At 46.3% G+C, this 19,558-nt stretch overlaps 2 protein-coding genes across 3 annotated transcripts in view; one reads left to right on the top strand and one right to left on the bottom strand.

Annotated features, from left to right (window-relative positions):
- WFDC3 (WAP four-disulfide core domain 3) overlaps positions 1-2,280 on the bottom strand; it is a 12,711-nt gene extending 10,431 nt beyond the window's left edge. The window contains 1 exon segment of the mRNA XM_079784455.1: positions 2,081-2,280. Within this exon segment, the coding sequence (XP_079640581.1) occupies positions 2,081-2,139 (59 nt within the window). The 5' untranslated portion in view covers positions 2,140-2,280.
- DNTTIP1 (deoxynucleotidyltransferase terminal interacting protein 1) lies at positions 2,235-19,558 on the top strand. Of its 2 annotated transcripts, none has more exons than XM_079784453.1 (13): positions 2,235-2,367; positions 2,912-2,982; positions 3,861-3,957; positions 8,080-8,178; positions 10,825-10,893; positions 11,125-11,181; positions 11,431-11,489; positions 12,666-12,711; positions 14,700-14,758; positions 14,847-14,907; positions 17,078-17,149; positions 18,863-18,918; positions 19,024-19,558. In XM_079784453.1, exons 1-13 carry the CDS (start codon positions 2,263-2,265, stop codon positions 19,160-19,162), a joined length of 990 nt encoding a protein of 329 aa, XP_079640579.1. In that variant the 5' UTR covers positions 2,235-2,262; the 3' UTR covers positions 19,163-19,558. The 2 variants fall into 2 exon arrangements, with proteins under 2 accessions (XP_079640579.1, XP_079640580.1); XM_079784454.1 differs by having other exon boundaries at positions 2,250-2,367; positions 2,870-2,982; positions 19,024-19,557.

Genomic DNA, 19,558 nt, shown 5'->3' with positions numbered 1-19,558 from the left:
TTTTAAAATATATATATATATATATATTTTTTTTTTACTTATTTCAGAGAAGAAGGGAGAGGGAGAGAAAGATAGAAACCTCAATGATGAGAGGGAATCATTGATCGGCTGCCTTCTGCATGCCCCGCAGTGGGGATCGAGCCTGCAAACCAGGCATGTGTCCATGACTGGCATCAAACCCAGAACCCTTCAGTCCACAGGCCAATGCTCTATCCACTGAGCCAAACCAGCTAGGGGCTTTATTTATTTTTATTTATCTATCTGCTTATGACTTTGGTCAGCCATGATATCTAAGAGTGTCCAGTGGCACTGCTTAGCCCAGTGAGGTTAAAGGGCAGGGAACATCCAAGACTCAAGATAAAATCCTCCTAATAGCTGAAACTGGTTTGGCTCAAGAGATAGAGCATCCGTCTGTGGACTGAAGGGTCCCAGGTTCGATTCCGGTCAAGGGCATGTATCTTGGTTGTGGGCACATCCCGGTAGGGGGTGTACAGGAGGCAGCTGATTGATGTTTCTCTCTCATTGATGTTTCTAGCTCTCTATCCCTCTCCCTTCCTCTCTGTAAAAAAATCAATAAATAAAATATTTTTTTAAAAAAACCTCCTAATAGTGCCAAAAAGTTCAATGTCAGGAAGTTGCCTTGTTTTTGTTTTGTGGGGTGTGTGTGTGTGTGTGTGTGTGTGTGTGTGTGTGTGTGTCTTTTGCCTTATTGTTTTAAGGCTGATATTGGAGTATAGAGATTGATGGCCTATTATGTGCTTTATATACATTATTTTAATCCTCACGATAATCTTACAGAGGTAAAAGTGTCTCAGAGGGGCTGAGGAAAATTTCCCAAGGTCCTAAAGCTACTATGTGGTGGCTGCTGGAATTTAATAAAAGTAATGACAGCATTGCTTGAGGGTTTACTTGTGCCACAGTTCTAAGCACTTTATATTAATTAACTCACTTAATCCTCACTGCAACCTATGAGTTTGTTACTATTATCCCCATGCTACAGATGGAGAAACTAAGGTGCAGAAAGAAATGTGGGTCACACAGCTAGTAAACGGTAAAACAAAGATAGGCAGGCCAATTTCGTATTTCTTAATCACCATTCCATACTGGATTTCAACTCAGATCTTGCTAACTGCAAAACCCACGCAGACAGGGCACATACCCAGGCTTTGGGTTCAATCCCTGGTCAGACTGCCTGTGGGAGGGAGTCAATCAATGTACTCTCTCTCTCTCTTTTTCTCTCTCTCTCAAAAAGCAATAGAATAAAATAACTCACCCACTTTCTACTACCCTGTGTTGGGACCTGGAAAAAGTAACTTTCTCTACCACTCATAGATCAATCCAATTCTATTCAGGGCCTCCTTACATCTAAGGCAGAGTTAAGGGGAGCTCTGGGGAACTCTATGGCTGTTAAACCCCTGCATCCCCCGCCCATCCCAGAATCAGAGTCTGGGGAGAGAAGTCCAGCTCCCTGGGGTTGGAGCAATCCACGGTCCAAGTCCCAGCCTTTATTCTGATGCCTTCAGACCCAAGAGGATGGCAGCCCCTGGGGTGGAAGCCTGTTAAGACCCGGTGGATGCCCAGCCAGCGTGGCTCACTGGTTGAGGGTAGACCTATGAACCAGGAGGTCAGGTTGAGGGTTGGATCCCCAATGTAGGGCATGCAGCAGGTAGCCAATCAACGATTCTTATCATTGATGTTTCTAACTCTCTCTCCCTCTCCCTTCCTCTTTGAAATCAATAAAAATATATTTTAAAAAAATAAAAAGAATGACCCGGTGGGTGAGTGCTAGGGATGGCCTGGGCCTCCTGTCGTGGGGGTTCCGTGTCCACTCCAGTTCTGGGGGCTCAGTACAGGCATATTAAAGTCTACAGTTTTCAAAGACTGAACTGCAGACGCTGCTGTACGAAACGCTCCCCTAAATTCTCCAACTTCAACCCTGGAAACCTGGTCCCCTTTCTCTGCCCCGCACTTCAGACAGAGAACGATTCTTGACTGAGCACCCCGAGTCCACACATCCGCTAAGCGGCCCCTCCCCGGAGGGAGCCCCGCAGCCCCGCCCACCCACCCACCACCCACTCACCACCCACTCTCGCTAGGTCTCCAGGGTCTCCCGGGCTGGAAGCGGCGGTTGGTTCCCATGGTAACTCCGCTGTCCGCCGCGGCGCGCTTTCAGGCAGGCGGCCGCGCGTTCCAATGACGTCACGGGGCCACTTTCCGGCCCATTGGCAGAGTCGGGCTAGAGTTGTGAGGATCGGGGGCGCCATGGGGGCCACTGGCGACGCCGAGCAGCCGCGGGGACCCGGCGGGGCCGAGCGGGGCGGCCCGGAGCTGGGAGATGCGGGCGCAGCGGGGCAGCTGGTCCTCACGGTGAGAGTGCCCCGAGGGAGGCCGGGCGGCCTGGGCTCGGGCCGGCAGGGCCTCGGGTTCCCGGGACCCTAGCCCGCGGGCAAAAGAACGCGGTGGCTGGAGCTGCCGACGGGGTTGGCGTTTTTCTCAGTCCGACGACCAGGATTCAGGTTCTGGTGCCGCCCTCCTCGCTAGGGGACGTGGGTCAGTCCTGTCAAGGCCCCCGTTTCTTCTTCTATAAAGCGGAGATGATTAGTATCTGCCTCCTAAGGTTGTAGGGATGGGATATAAATGCGGTAAAGCGCCCCCAGCACGCGTCATCTGCCACCAGAGTAGGTCCTCGGTAAACACTGGTTCCCTTCCTTTTGAGGCAGGAATCTCTCCCTGAGTTTCTCTTCCCTGGCAGGGCCTTCCAGTCACTGCCCGCCCCCGATCAATCGCAAGGTGGGAGAAGTGGTGCAAACACCTGAGAAGCAGGGCTGTCTAGGTTTAACTTCATACTCACCCTCCACCTTCACCCCAGTGTCACAGACTTCGGTGACACCTGCTCCCTTGGTCCCCACAGAATCCTTGGAACATAATGATAAAGCACCGGCAGGTGCAGCGAAGGGGCCGCCGCTCACAGATGACCACCAGGTAAAGATGACTCTGGATGGGACTTACCTCCCAGGCACTGTCTTGGAAGGCAGCTTTGGGGTCCTAGTTGTAGAGGGCTGAGAAGAGAGCGTCACGCAGTAGAATGACCACTGGACTAGAAAAGAGGAGACTCAGATTCTGTGGCTCTGTGTGACCTTGAGCAAGTCACTTCCCCCTCTGAATTCATATTCAAAATGAGGGGAACGGATAGATGAAACAGTGCCTGAGCCACCTAAGCCAGGTGTGGCTCAGTGTTTGAGCGTCAACCCATGAACCGGGAGATCACAGTTCAATTCCTGGTCAGGGCACATTGGGGGGTTGCTGGCTCGATTCCCAGTAGGGAGCGTGCTAGAGGCAACCAATCAGTCATTCTCATCATTGATGTTTCTATCCTCTCTCCCTCTCTGAAATCAATAAAAACATATTTTTTAAAAGTGTGGCTAATAGTATCCATAGAGTACTATTACCCTGTGGTAATAGGGTAATAATTAATAATAATTGTTATCATTAAATAGATAATAAAAGGGAAGGGAGAGAGCACAAGATGGGCCTTTGAAATGCTGATTATATTTTTTGACCTGGATAGTGATTAAATGGATGTTCACTAACACTCTTTGTTAATGTGTATAGACTTTTCTATATAAGTATTATACAGTATTTCATAACACTTTTAAAACAATACTCATTTCAGAGAGTTATGAGATGAAATAAAGGCATGCATCTATGTAGTTTACAGAGAACCTGGGCACATAGCTAGTTTTCAGTAAAAACTATCTATTATTGTCATTAAAGGATCCTATGTCAATAACTAGCCGGACAGACTAAGAAAGGATGTGTTTGGGATATGTCCCCTGACTGTGCCTCCCTCCTGAATGCAGTTTCACAGATCCTGCTATCTCCATGGACCTCCTTCGAGCTGTGCTGCAGCCTAGCATCAACGAGGAGATCCAGACTGTGTTCAACAAGTACATGAAGGTGAGAGGGGACACAAAAGTAAAACATTAAACGGGAGAAAGACTCAAGAGCAGTCCTTTCCTGCTTCACTATCTCCCTGGCTCTCTCTAGTACACACAGATATCTAGAGTTTTCCCATTCTGAACTCCCAAGAACTTTTTCCCTCTTTAGGGGTAATTTGAACACCTCTTTGGCCAAGCTATTGTGAGGATGAAATGACTTAAGTGTAATGTGCTCAGAAATGTGCTTGGAACATAACAAGTGCTTTTATTATTTGTTTAATAATATCACCATTCTCATTATTTAAGTTCTTTTTCACCCTAGCCAGTTTGGCTCAGTGGATAGAGCATCAGCCTGCGGACCAAAGGGTCCCAGGTTCAATTCCGGACAAGGGCTCGTACCTCAGTTGCTGGCTCCTTCCTGGCCCAGGCCCTGGTTGGGCTCATGCAGGATGTGTTTCTCTCTTATCAGTGTTTCTCTTTGTCTTTCCCTCTCTCTTCTACTCCCCCTAAAAATCAATGGAAAAATATCTGCAGGTAAGGATTAGCAACAACAAAAAACTTATTTTCTAGGATCATAAATAAAGTTCTACATGATTCTACCTGAATGCCTCCCAGATGCTTCAAACCCAGCATATTCAGAACTGAACTCTGTTTTTCTTCCTAGACCTCCCTCTTCTTATGTTTACTCATTCATTCAAGAAGTATTTACTGAGTGTCTACCATAATGGCAGACACTATTCTAGGCACTGGGGATGGGGATGTAGCAGTGAACAAAATGGACAATGTCCTTGCCCTCTTTTAGCAAATTTGTACCTTGTTAGGTAACGCCAGAGAGAAGGGGAAGAGAGTGACCAATGGGGAACAGAGGTGCTATCTCATAGATTGTGACTGGGAAAGTCCTATGATAAAAGAACATTTAACCTGTTGCACTCGGATGTCGAGATTAAAATTACTCTTTGAATGTATCAATAATTTGAAATATAAAAAAATCCAAATAAGTTTGTATGAAAAGAAACTCCAGTTTTTTATTCTACTGCCGCGCTTTGTAAAATCTGGGGTATTTAAAAAATTAAATCCCGAGTAGAATAAAGGAATCGAGAAAAAAGCAAGCGAGTGCAAAGGGTTAAGCAGAGATTTGAATAAATTGAGAAAAGAACAAGCCATGCAGAAACCTGGGTGAGAAGCCATCCCAGCTGAGGGAACAGGCCAGAGGCCCTGAGGCAGTACTGTGCTTGGCACATTCAAAGCCCCCAAGTGGCCAGTGTGACTGGAACAGACTGAGCCAGGGGAGAGTAATAGGAGAGGTGATCAGAGACATAGCAGGGGCCCAGCTCATGCCAGAACCTTGAAGCTATCGTAAGGACTTTGTGTTTTATTGTGAGTAAAATAACGCTCTTGGAGAGTTTTGAGCAGAGCGTGTGATCTGAACATTTTTTAAAGAGTTACTCTGACTATTGTATAGAGAATATACTGCAGGAGGACCAGGTAGGAGACTTGAGATGATAGTGGCTTGAGTGTTAGCAGTGCAAATGTTGGGAAAGAGTCCAATTCTGTATGTATTTTAAAAGTAGTGCCCAGCCAGTGTGGCTCACTTGTTGAACATCCCCCTGTGAACCAGGAGGTCTCAGTTTGATTCCCGGTCAGGGCACATCCCCAGGTTGTGAGCTCAATCCTCAGCAGGAGACAGCCAATAGGTGATTCTCTCTCGTCATTGATGTTTCTCTCTCTCTCACCCTCTCTGAAATCAATACAAATAATAAATAAATACATACATGCATACATGCATCTATATATATAAAAAGCCAGTGACCGAAATGACTGGAACGACCAGAACGACCAGTCGCTATGATACCCACTGTGGCCGGCCAACTGGTCCAATCGGGGATGGGGCCGCCTGGCCAACCTCCCGTAGGCCCTCCCCCCGGCTGGTCCTACCCCTTATTGGCCCTGGCTTTGTCCAATCTCAAAGGAACATCTGTAGGATGAGAGGAGTGAGACCTGGCCAGGGCCTCAGGGGCAGGGCTGGCCGGCAAACCATCAGTAGTCCCTCCCCCAAGCCGGCCCCACCCTCAAATGCCCCCTCTTCCTGGCCAGGCTGGCCCCCATGGGGCCCCGATTGGGGGGTGAGGCGGCAGCCAACCTCCCGTGGCCCCTGCCCCTGCCTGGCCAGCCCTCCCCCATGGCCCCGATCAGGAAGGGGCGGGCCCTGCCAGCCAACCTCCTGCGGTCCCTCCCCCCAGCCAGCCAGCCCCCTGCCCATAGGCCTCGATCACCAGGCAGGCCGAGAAACCCCACCCGTGCACGAATTTGTGCACCAGGCCTCTAGTACATAAATAAAATTCCTCAATGAATTTCCATTGTCTCTGGGTAAAATTCAAATTCCTTATGGCATATATGGCCCAAAGTGATCAGACCCCAGCCACACACCCCTTATTCCCTTCATTACTATCCCTACTTTTTGTATGTCCCAGAATGCACCATGTATTCTCATGCCTCCACACCTTTACACATGCAGAAATAATGAAGCCAGTAAGGGAAGACTAGGCCAGGATTTAATCTGTGATTGCCTGCCTCCGAAGCCCTTTTCTTGTTGCTTATCCCAATAATGGATACCATGATTCAGGAACCTTCTCCCCTGGACAAATGCTAGATAAATACAATTTGTGGCACTAGGCTTCCCTCTTTATAGTCAGTAAAGATACCTCCTTATCGCACTTGTGTTTGAACAAAGTACAAATAAATTGATTACATCACAACTTTGATTTGACCTGACCTCATCTGATCACTTTGTTTGACAGTGTTCAGAAAAGATCCGGACTAGAAGGTCCTGGTTGAATCTGACTTTGTCCAATCTCAAAGGAACATCTGTAGGATGGGAGGAGTGAGACCTGGCCAGGCCCTCAGCAGCTCCAACTGACTGGGGAAAGGGAAAGCAGGAGGTTCCACCACTGAGTAAAAGAGAGAGCATGAGCCTGAAAACTAGGTGATGTGAGGCCCCAAACCAAGGACTGAGAACACATTCATAATGAGAGCCCAAGTCATGTCTCAAGAACAAAGTGTTAGATCCCTCAAGTAGTCACCTTTCATGTCAAAAATATATTTTGCTATATGTCCTTACTGTGATTTTCTTTTCTTACTATGATTTTTAATATTTGCATATTTATGGTATGGCTGTGCCATAATTTATTTAAGTTATACCTGGACATTTAAGTTATTCTTTGATTTTTGCACTATTTACACATTAATGCTGTAATGACCATCTTTTGGGCCCCTCTATGATTATGTTCCTCCTTAAATGAGGATAAAGTGGGGAAATGAACCTGGAATATGAATCTAAATCTGTCTGATCTCAAAGCCATACTCAGAATCACTTTTCCCTTATATATGAGATGATAAAAGCTTCTCTTCTATTTATTTCTTTATGTTTAACCCATTTAACAAAAGTACAAGAGAACAAATTCACTTTTATTTACTTTTCAATAAGTTTAAATCCTAGAGCATTACACGGATTCTGTGCCCCAATAGGCTTAGCAGGAAAGTTGCTTCAGAATTGGGCAGGAGCCACGCCACTGTTTCTATGAGCTTGAGTTCCTTTCCGCAGATGACTCTGGTTTTGTTTGCTTTGCCACCAGGAGTCACTGTTCTTTGCTGTACACATCAGCACATCTCTTGCCTAGATAGTATTCCTTTTCACCTCGAGCATAAACACCTTCAGTTTCAGGAAGAGCTGTGTGCGCCCTCTGGTTCCAGAAACCCTGCTCATAGCCAGCAAAAATGGCCTTGGACCACAGCCTTCCAGACGTATTTGTCATTTTAGAAGTCCTGTTCCCAGCAGGCTTCCCCAGGCTCCAAGTTGGTGGAGATAGCTAAAAGCTTCTCTTTTTATATATTTTTATGTTTGAGAGAGAAAGAAAGAGAGAAGGAGAGAGAGAGAAACATCAATGTGAAAGCGAAACATTGGTCGGCTGCCTCCTGCATGCCCCCAACCTGGGATCTATTCTGCAATCCAAGCATGTGCTCTGACTGGGAATCGAACAGCAACCTTTTGGTGCACAGGATGACACCCAACCAACTGAGCCACACCAGCCAGGGCTAAAAGCTTTCCTTTTATATTCAGTTTGCTCTTTGTACTTCCCCCTAGTTCTTCCAGAAGGCAGCACTGAATGTGCGAGACAACGTTGGGGAAGAAGTGGATGCAGAGCAGCTGATCCAGGAGGCCTGTCGCAGCTGCCTAGAGCAGGTGAGACCAAATAGGACCAGAGATGTAGGCAGAGGGCTTAGCCCTGGGATCTCCAGTAAGAAGTGTGATCCCGTCATCAGTGGGGGATGCCGGAGAAGCCACTTACTTCCAGGTCGGGCTTGGGGTTGTTGCTGACAGAAGGGAAGGGAAATAGTCACTACATGCCGGATACCGTGATAAATGTTTTTATGTCATTTGTTAATTTATATCTGGGAAGAAACTCTCTACAGAAGACATATTTTAATCCCTAATTTACGGATGAAGAAATTGTGGCTTACAACAAGCAAGAGTTAGAATAGCTAAGGTCCATCTCACCTCTACAAGTACTTGTGACTTGATTCTTGAAGTTGTCACAGCCCCTGGGGACTATCACCCTTTCTGCCCCCCTGTCTGTCAGGGTGTGGTCAGGAGGCATGACATCAGGTTTATAAATGGCTGTGTTCCCAGGATAGTAGTGAACCTGTTTGCATTTGTCAGCTGCTGTTATTAATAGAAATTGTCAGCATCACCCAGACTCTGTGCTTGACTGTGAAACCATTAGCTGTCAGAGATGGAAATTTCTTCATAATCAAAGCCACAAAGGCTGGTTTAAGTTCAGGTCTATAAGGGTAATTATCATAAGAAGATCAGCTGGCTAGCTGCTCAGGCACAGCCTCAGAAAAGAGCAAGATCAGGGCCTGGACCTCAGCTCTGAAAGGGCAGAAGAACTCCGTGCTGTCAGTGAGAGCTTACTCCGCTTCTTGGTGGCATTTGTCACAGTGAATCATGTCATGTTTCTTAGAATACTCCTCTCTTAGTGACTTCACTTTGCAGGCAGAATAAAACCCTCATGCCTTGCCATGACCCACAGAGCCCTATGTGGACGGCTCCTGCCTCTTGGACGTCAGCTCCTCCCACCTGCCCTATTGACTGTATTCTAGCATACTGAACTCCTGCTTCTCCAGCACACCAACTCGGGGCCTTTGCACTTGCTGCTCTCACTGCCTCACGAGCTCTCCCCTTAACTCTTTACATAGCTGGCTCCATCTAAAGTAGCCCCATCTCACTTCCTTCCCCACCTCCAGTTACACTCTGTCACTTCACGTGTTTATTTCCACTATTTGTTTCAACTTGAAATTATTAATGGTTTGTTTGTTTATTTTCTGCCTTCCTTCCCCCAAACTCGGCTAAAATCTTGAATTTTATAAGAGTTGAGGCCTGATCTTGTTCACTGCTGTATTCCTAGCCCTAGAATATGACTCTTAATATTAGTACATTAAGTGTTTGTTGAATGATTGAGAGAGTAAGTGAGTGAATGAATGAATGAATGAACGAACGAACAAGCAGAATTCCTGCTTTTATAGTTAAGTTGACAGGTATGAAATAACAAACGTGTGTGTTGAGACTGTGCACTCTTCACTTTTGGTGGAGAAAATCACGGGGTCAATTTTGAACCTAGCGTATTTGGGTCATCCATGCATAGAGATGGGCAGGCTGATATATAAGTCTAGAGCACAAAGGGGAGGCTACAGCTGAAGATAAAAAAAAATTGCAGTCATCAGTTTATAGATGTTAATTGAAGCTGTGAGCATAGATGAAAGCAGACAGAATATCTAATGAAAGAGGACAGAGTGAAAAGAACCAGATCTAGGAGGACGAGCCAGCAAAGAAGGCTAAGAGAGAGCAGCTAGAGAAATAGACAAACCAGGGAAGTGTGGCCACAGGAGCCAGTAGAAAAGTGTTTCCAGGAGGAGGCAGTGCTCAGGGCTCTCAAGTGCTCCTCCTCCTCCTCCTCACGTCAGCTCAGGCTACCTTCTCAACAAGGCCTTCCCTGACCTCCTGCTTCACGGAGCCCTCCCTTCTGGCGATTCTCTTGTCACATCGGTCTGGTTTTTTTTTTCTTCAGAGCATTTATCATGATCTGAGTCAGCTTGTTTATATGTTCATTTATTTGTTTATTATTCACATCACCCACAGAATATAAGCTGCATAAAAGTAAGGACCTTGCTGTGTTATTTCCTGCTGCATCCTCAGCCAATTACCTCCTAGGCACATAATATTGTTAAATGAAAACGGCAGCTTCCTGGGGAGTATATAGTATATCAATGCATTTAGTTAGAAAACACACATAGTATATATTTACATCGAAAAAAGTGAGGAAGAGCCCTAACCAGTTTGGCTCAGTGGATAGAGCGTTGGCCTGCGGACTGAGGGGTCCCAGGTTCGATTCCGGTCAAGGGCATGTACCTTGGTTGCAGGCACATCCCCAGTAGGGGGTGTGCAGGAGGCAGCTGATTGATATTTCTCTCTCATCGATGTTTCTAACTCTATCCCTCTCCCTTCCTCTCTGTAAAAAAATCAATAAAATATAAAAAGAAAAAAGTGAGGAAGAATTTACGTTGAAATGTTAACAGTATTCTGTGGATACTGAGATGTCAGGTTTGATTTTTTTTTTTTTTTTTTTACATTTTCTAGTTTTTCAACAATGATCATTAATACTCAATTTGGTGGGGGGGGGGGTAACGAATATCTGCTTATGTGCATGTACTGGAGTGCCTTTGTACTGACTATGAAACAGCTGTCACCCAGTTTGGAGTATGTCTGTAAAAATGAAGGCGAGAGGCTTCCCACAAAATAGTGACTGTTAACACAATCTTTTCCTTTCAGGCAAAACTACTGTTCTCAGACGGAGAAAAGGTTATACCCAGATTGACCCATGAGCTTCCAGGGATAAAGGTCAGAGTCACTGTCTTGGGGTTTAAAAGGGGGACAATGATCAGACTGGGAGGCAGGGGCATTCCATGTTCCACCCATTTGTAGGACCAGGTCCAAATAGCATCATGCTGGGAGGGTTTCTGAGGCCTGGCTCAGGGAGGGTGTGGTCCAGGGCCCTGTCTTCTGCAATCCCAAGGAGCCTGCAGCCCCCAGGTGCCGGCCTTCCACTGATTCCCTTTCCTTTTTCTGCAGCGTGGTCGGCAGGCAGAAGAGGAAGGTGCTCATCGAGGAAGTCCCATTCCCAAAAAGGTAAACCATCCCCACGTTTTCTGGCTGGGCAAGGCCTCGCAGCCCCAGGGAGGGTGGTAGGCTTCCTCCGTGCACCCTGGGGTCTTTCTAGCATGAGAGGCAGGAGCCCTGGAAACACTCTTCCTGTTCACTCTTAAGCACCATTTCGTCTCTTTGGAAAAACCATCTCCACCAGCGACCCTGGACCTGCCAGTAGGGTGGGGTGGGGCTTCCACACGGTCAGGCTCTGACAGTTGTTCTTTGTGGCAGAGGAAGGGACGGCCTCCTGGACACATCCAGTCAAATGACCGGGCAGCCCCTGGCATGGTGTGAGTAGGGACCAACAGAGCTGAAGGGAGGACCGGGAGGGAGTGGGCCTGGAGGAAAAGCGGCCAGAGTTCTGTCCCTGTAGAAGTGAGATCTGTTTAAGTCACCATGGAGGATGGTCACCAGGTTTGGGGGGTAGGAAAAGAAGGCAAGGAGGAGGGTGTTTTATCCTGCTTTTGCCCCAGAACAGTTCAGCCAGCTTGATTGAACACCAGACTTTCTTTGTTGTTAGCATATATTGAATGTTTATAATGTGCCATAACTGGTCTAAACTCCTTACATATGTACTTTTTAATCCTTACATCCACCCTCTAATGAAGGTGTAATTAATTTTGCTGATAAGGAAATAGACTCAGAGAATTACTTGCCCAACATCATATAGCTACTAAGGGGCAAAACTCCATTCCCTCTAGGATGGCATTTTCAAAGATTTTTAAAGCAACAGAATATATATATATATATATATATATATATATATATATATATATATATTATATTATCATCATCATTATTATTATATAATATATTATATATATATTATTTCATAGAGGAAGGGAGAAGGAGAGAGAGATAGAAACATCAATGATGAGAAAGAATCATTGATAGGCTGCCTCCTGCATGCCCTCTAGTGGGGACTGAGCCTGCAACTCGGGCATGTGCCTTTTACCCGAATCGAACCCAGGATCCTTCAGTCCACAGGCTGATGCTCTATCCACTGAGCCAAACCAGCTAGGGCCAGAATCTTTTTTTCAAACAAAACTTTACATGGAAGCCCAATATTTAAAGCAGATAAAACCTTACTGGTCTGGTTAAAAGCGATGGGGATAGCTGGTGCCCTGGATTAAGAGATGGAGTAGTAGTAATCATCAGACCTAGATTTGTGTCCCACCTGAGCAAGTTCATACCTCACTAACACAACAGCATTGCTGCTGGTATTCCTTTTGACAAATGAGAACTGCAATTCAAAGAGGTTCTTGGACTTGATATCAGATCTCGTCCTAGGATGGCTTCTAGTCCAGTGCTTTCTCCCTTTGTGCCTCCTCTAATGGGTTACCTGGAAGAAGTACACCCAGGGCTAAAGTGAGAGTGTGTGGGGAACTCCCACCACCAGCAGCAGGCTTTCTGCCAATCCTGGACCTGAACTTAGAGAAGTTACCTTTCTTCTGTCCCCCAATCAGGTGGAAACCAAAATCCTGTGAACCAATTCGCCGAGAAGGCCCCAAGGTATGATTATGTGAGCATAGCAGCAACCTCCATCCTAGGGGGAGACTCAGTCAAGGCTCTGGGCCCAGCAGGAGGGAAAGAGGCTGGGGTGGTGAAGGACCATTCCAGAGCCATTTTGCCCCTTCCCCAACCCCCAACACTGGCCTCCCAGAAGGAGCCCAAGCAGGGGTTGGAGTTAGAGGTAAACAAAGGGAAGGCTGAGTCTGCTGAAGCCTTCTCCCTGTCAAAGCTCGTGGTGTTTCCAGTACTCAGTATGTGACAGGCACGGCCCTCAATCTTCACACGGCTTCTCTCATTTAATCTTTATAACAACCTTATGCAATAAATTCTGTTACCCTTCTGTAGTTGAAGAGCTTCCTTTCCTGCCAACTTCCTGTGAGCAGAAATTATATTTTATTTAGTTATCTTATGTGCTTAGTACACTTGAGTGCATACTAAGGCTTAGGGACTTACTCAAAGTCGCATACTAGTAAGTGATAGAGCCAAGTCTCAAACATAAGATCCGTCGACACCAGAGTTTGTGTTGTTAACCACTAGCCTCTGTTGCCTCTGGAACATTGTTTACACGCCCTTTTAGCAGTAGAATCCTCTTTAAGTAAAATCACATGTGGAAGCCCAGGCAGGTAGGTGAAAGGTCCACTGTCCTGGTTGAGGCTGTGTCCAGTATGAATGGCCCACCTCTTGTCGCGCTGGCCCTTTGCCTTCACACAGCGACCACACCTTTCTTCTAAAACTCTGCTCCCTAAAACAGGTGGTCCTGCATTCTCCTGGATATTTCTGGTCTTCCTCTCTTTTGGGAGTTCTTTCTCAGCAATGACCCATATAAAGGGGCATTCCCCAAAATTCCCTCCTTGGCCCACTTCTCCATCTAGTTTCTCTCTGGATGATCTAAATAATTCACTCCTATGGTTTCAGGGACCACTGTAGTAAACCTGCCATACCTCTTGGTTTGTCCCACACTCCTTTTCTAGTTTAAAACTGGTATATCCAACTACCTACTAGATCTCCCTGCCTGGAATTTTCATGGCATTCCAACTCAGATATCCAAAATGGATATCAGAATCTTTCTTCAGCTGTCTTTTATGGTCTCTACTTTAGTTATCTTTGCCTCTTCCTTTCCTTCCACCCTGGATGCTTCCACCTCCTAAATATATCACAGTTGCTATTCCCTCCTCTTCCTTACTGCTATCCTGGCTCAGACCCTCATCTTCCTTCAAAACTGCTCTGTTACAGCAACCTCTGAGCTGCATCCCCTGCCTGGAGTCTGCCACTTCAAATCCAGAAGCCACACTGCAGAAGAGTGAGCTATTTTTAAAGCAGATCTGCTCCTCGGTGACTCCCCATAGCCTCCAGAATGAGCAAATGTACTAGGGCCTTCAGCCCTCTCTGCTTCTCTCTCCAGCCTCATTAATTGCCACACCCTAATCTGTGCTCTCTCTTTTAGCAACACAGAATGGTTCGTGGTCTCTCCAGCATCCCACACCAGCTCTCGCCTGCCTTTGTTCATGTTGCCCCTTCTTCCTCTCCACACCCTGTCTAACTTGTGCTCATCCTTCCAGAATCAACTTGCGAATTACCTCTTTAAGGAAGCCTTCTTGTTATCCTTCTCTTTGGCACCCCTCCTACCTACACTCGCCTGTATATCATTGCCCATCTCATGATGGTATAATTATCTATACCAAGCATGTCAAACTCATGGCCTGCGGGCCGCATGCCTCGTTTATTTGGCCCGTGTTAGCCTTTGAGTTTAACATGCTTGATCTATACACATAAGTCTGTGGACTCTGGAGTACAGAGATTATCTTACTCATCTCTATATCCCCAGTATCTAGCACAGGGCCTAGCATAGTGTAAGTATTCAGTTTCTTGAATCAACTGTTTTGAATAATGGAATAAGGGTGGTGTTGGTAGAGGGGAGGGAGAGGATTGTTTCTTTCCTGCCCATCAGAGAAACTTCACCCTAACCAGCCTATCTATTTTTTGTGTAGTGGGACCCAGCTCGGCTGAATGAATCTACCACCTTTGTGTTAGGATCTCGAGCCAACAAGTAAGTCTTAGAGCTTTGGCACTGATGAAGGAGTCCACCCCTAGGACTACAACTGCAGGAATCCTTACACGTGTCTGTTATTTTTCAGAGCCCTGGGGATGGGGGGCACCAGAGGGAGAATCTACATCAAGCACCCACACCTCTTTAAGGTAGGTGAGAGCTGGGGGTCAGGCAGGCCATTGCAGGGGAATATGTGACATTGGGAACTGTACATGGCACAGAGAAGCTTGGGGCAAACACCGATCTGGGAGTCAAGGCATCTGGGTTCTAGTTGCCCTCGACCTTTACCTTTTATAATTTACACAACAACTCTGTGCCTCAATAATAGCTACTTGTCTTGTGTGTTTATTGTGTACCTAACCTGGTTTTAGGTGCCACACATTATTTCATGGAGCTTCCTTTAAGATGGAATGGCTGAGAAAGGCTAAGTGACTTGTTCAGAATCACTCAGTGGTAACTAGTGAGTCAGGTCTGTCCTCAGCAAAACCTGAGCTCTTGTGCATGTTATTAAGTCTCCCTCATTTTATTTTTGTTTATTTATTTATTGTTAATCCTCACCCGAGGATATTTTTCCATTGATTTTTTTTTTTTTTAAGAAAGTGGAAGGGAGGGCAGGATGGGGAGAGAGAGAAATATCGATGTGAAAGAGAGACATCGATTGGTTGCCTCCCACAGAACCCCTGACCAGGGCAGGGATCGAACCTGCTACCCTTGACCGGGAATCAAACCCATGACCCTTAGGTGCACAAGCCAGGGCTCCTTCATTTCATCATAATGGCTGTATAAAATTCATAGAATAAATATTCCATCATTTATTTCACTACTCCCCTGTTGTTAGATATTTAAGTTTTTTCCAACAGTTGCTATCATAAACAATGCTGCACAAAAAAACTTGTGTACATGTGTGGGTGATTCTGAAGGGTAAATCCCTGGAAATGGGATTTTTCTGGGTCAGAAAATGTACACTTTTAAGTTTTTGACTGATGTTTATATTATATTAGAGGCCCAGTGCACGACCTGCGGGGGGGGGGGGGTCCCTCATCCTGGCCTGTACCCTCTCACAGTCCGAGACCCCTTGGGGGATGTCCCCTCAGGGAGCGGGCCTAAGCCGGCAGTTGGACATCCCCTGAGGGGGGTCCTTAGCGCTGCTGCGGAGACCAGAGAAGCTCCTGCTGATGCACTCTCCAACCATGAGCCTGGCTTCTGGCTGAGTGACCACCAGGGGCAGCTCCTGCATTACGCATCTGCCCTCTGGTGGTCAGTGCACGTCATAGTGACCAGTCATTCTCCTGTTTGGTTGATTTGCATATTAGCCTTTTGTTATATAGTATGGGAGGTGAAATAATTATTCAAACTCAAAGTTAGTAACCATACAGTTGGTCTCTATTTCAAATGTTCTGCCTGTTTTATAAAACCTATCTATATTGAGCACTTATTATGTGTCAGATACTATGTTTAGCACTTTTTATGCACCACTTTATTTTTTTTTTAAGAGGACGTTTATTAAAGTTGGGGACAGTGAAACAGGAAAGGGCAGGAGAAATGAGCCTAGAATGGGCTTCTTTGGCTCACTAAGAAGTCAGAGAAAAGGGGGCTTTGGGGACAGGTTTAGGGGGTTTGCCCAGGATGAATTGCCACTGACCATTGTTGCCCTAGTTGCAAGCCTCGTGGGGTCCCTTAGAGTTTAGGAGATGCATCCCTGTGGGGAAAGAAAGGGGGAAGGCTTGGGCATGCAAGCAGGCCCATTTTACTTATTCTTAACAACAACCCTATAAGTATTAATACGGTCTTTTTCACAGATGAAGAAACTGAGTCTCAAGGAAATTACTGCCCAGGTTTATACTGTCTAATAAGTGGCAGAAACCAGACTTTAAACCTTTTTTGTCTAATTCCAAAACCAGGTTCTTAAATGTGATGCTATCCTTCCTTCCCCTGAGCATGAATTGTCCTGGTTTTTGTTTTAGAAAATATGGTCACCATAATAGTCATATATGTTATAAGCTTCCTCAAATCATTATTTCAAAGAGGAGTAGAGCTCTATAATAAGAGTCAAACCCGTTGCCTGAGATGCTGTGTATTGAGGGAAACAAAGGGGTTGGGGATTAGATGGAAACTAAATCTCTGGAAATTGGGTCCCGCTCCTGGTTTCCTGGGCTCAACTGCACTTTTTCTGAAGAGGTTGGTGAGCCCTCTGCATCCACCAGCTAGGACAAGGTCTTGTTCATAAGAACTGCTCAAGGGCCAAGAGTATGATCTGGGAGCAAATAAGGAAAGCCCCTCACACCAGGCTAATGTCTCCTGTGACTTCATCCCTCACAGTACGCAGCTGATCCCCAGGACAAGCACTGGCTGGCTGAGCAACATCACATGCGGGCAACCGGGGGGAAGATGGTGAGCACTGTTCCCTCGTGACACTGCCAGAGACCCACGCAGCCCAGGAGCCAGGGTTCTGGCTATTGGTGGCAGCTTACCTCCAAATCTGAGAGACTCTCAAAGCCTGATGAACGTAGAAAGGCAGGCGTGTGAGGGCAGAGAGGGCCGTTCCTTCGTGCTGAACAGCAGGCTGGAATCCCTGGATTCCCTTTGCTGCCCCTAGGTCTCCCGCACAGCACCCCCTCAGCCCCTCCCCACCTCATTCCTCATTCGTAGCTTTTATTAGCTAAACAGTAGAATGGCAGGTACAAGACACCCTACTGATTAGCCCTTGTGCCTGTTGACAGATTTAGTCATCAATCACAACATTCTTCACCTGACACCTGTAGTCCAGTGATGGGCAACCTTTTGAGCTTGGTGTGTCAAACTTCGCCAAAAAACTGAGCATAACTCGGGTAGTGTGTCACTTTGAGGAAAAAACTAACTCCAAGACTCTAGTCGCAAATGTTTCATCCTCAGGAGCAGCAAATGTTTCATCCTCGGCATGTGGCCGCGTGTCATCAGAAATGGCTACGCGTGTCAGTGCTGACACGCGTGTCATAGGTTCGCCATCACTGGTGTAGTCAGTCCTGGGATTGCTCCTATTAGAATCTAATGGCCTTGCAAACCAGTATGCCATCTCCTTTCTGGTATTGAAAGTTACCTTTTATTTTACTGCTATATTTATACCTACACCCTGTCTCAAAAAAATAGGTGAGGGGAGATAGGATCTAATATTAGGCCATGAGCAAGACTAGTTTTTTGTTTTGTTTTGCTTTGTTTTGTTTTGTTTTGTTTTGTTTTTATTGCTGACGTGGGAGACCAGTACACTTCTGGGTTTCCAGCTCTAGGCCCCTCTCAAGAACACCTGGACAAAGTTTGCTGTGTCCTTAAGATGACAGTCAAATGACCCAAGGGACACACAACTAATTATTCCTGACCCTAAGACTAGAAAGACATGTCTCCCACAGAAGACTTTTTCATGTGATGAACAACATCCTCTATGGGAAGCTCACAAGAGGGCTCTCGCCCACTGCAGCCCATGGCATTGTGCCAGCAGCTTTACAGGCCCCAAGGCAATACAGCCCAGTTACTAGCAGTTTTCCCTTTTGCCACAAAGTTCAAAACCAAATAATCTTGGTTCCCAGAGTTAACACAGCTTCCTCCAATTTCCTGTTTCCATGTGTATTTCACTAGCTCTCTTGCCATTTTGTTATTAAGTACCTTGGGATCCTTTTTTATTTTATTTTTTAATATATTTTTACTTATTTCAGAGAGGAAGAGGGAGAGATAGAAACATCAATGATGAGAGAGAATCATTGATTGGCTGCCACCTGCATACCCCCTACTGGGAATGTAGCCCACAACTGGGCATGTGCCCTGACTGGGAATCGAACCGTGACCTTATGGTTGAGGTCGACCTTCAACCACTGAGCCACACCCGGCCAGGATCAGGGTCCTTTTTTAAAAGAGGAGAAAGTTATAGTTACCAGTTTCCACTCCCCCACCCATAGTTTCTATTTGAGTGAAAGATTGCCTCAAGGAACTGTCCCTATTTACTCCCCCTACTAAGTTATAAACAATGCCCCCCTCCCTACAGCCCTTATATCAAGCAAATGTTTAATAAAGTGTGGTTAAGCAACACAGAAATGAATCAGAGTTGATGATCACTCTCCTTTGCTCCTGCACCAGGCCTACCTCCTCATTGAAGAGGACATCCGGGACCTCGCTGCCAGCGATGATTACAGGTAAATCCAGATCTGTCCCCTACTCTCTCCCTGCCTTACAGTACCCCCAGAATGAGCCAGGGCCTACATCCTGTCTTCAACTTTTTTCCTCAATGTCTTTGTCAGAGGATGCCTGGACCTGAAGTTAGAGGAGCTGAAATCCTTTGTCCTACCCTCCTGGATAGTTGAGAAGATGCGAAAGTACATGGAGACTCAACGGACAGAGAATGAGCATCGTGCAGTTGAAGCACCTGCACAGACCTGAAGCCAGGTGGCCTGGCCACACTAGGCAGCCTTCCTCATGACCCTCTTTCCCTATGGCTGAGGCCACCACTGAGACTGCTCCCACATGGATGATAGCGGCATTAAGCTGTGCCTCACAGGGGTGATTCACTACTGAGCATCCCCAGACTGGCATGTAGTTCTATATTTGTAAAGTTATTAGGATAAGAAGCAATTAAAGTTTATAATAAACACAGATGATGAGCCTGCTGTGTGTTCTGCCTTGTGGAGGCTAACAAAACATCAAGGACTCTAGAAGTGGGTAGAGGAAAGGACCAGGTAGGTACCTCTCTCCCATCCCAGGTTAGTCCCAGGAAGGTCCTGCTGCCCTTCATGCTTTATGAGATGACGCTGGGAATACCTTGCACACCTCCCTGTC

This window comes from Cnephaeus nilssonii (assembly GCF_951640355.1).
Source record: "Cnephaeus nilssonii genome assembly, chromosome: 11".
Classification (NCBI taxonomy): domain Eukaryota; kingdom Metazoa; phylum Chordata; class Mammalia; order Chiroptera; family Vespertilionidae; genus Cnephaeus; species Cnephaeus nilssonii.
Note: the sequence above shows the minus strand (reverse complement) of the source record. Positions and strands in the feature narration are given on the sequence as shown.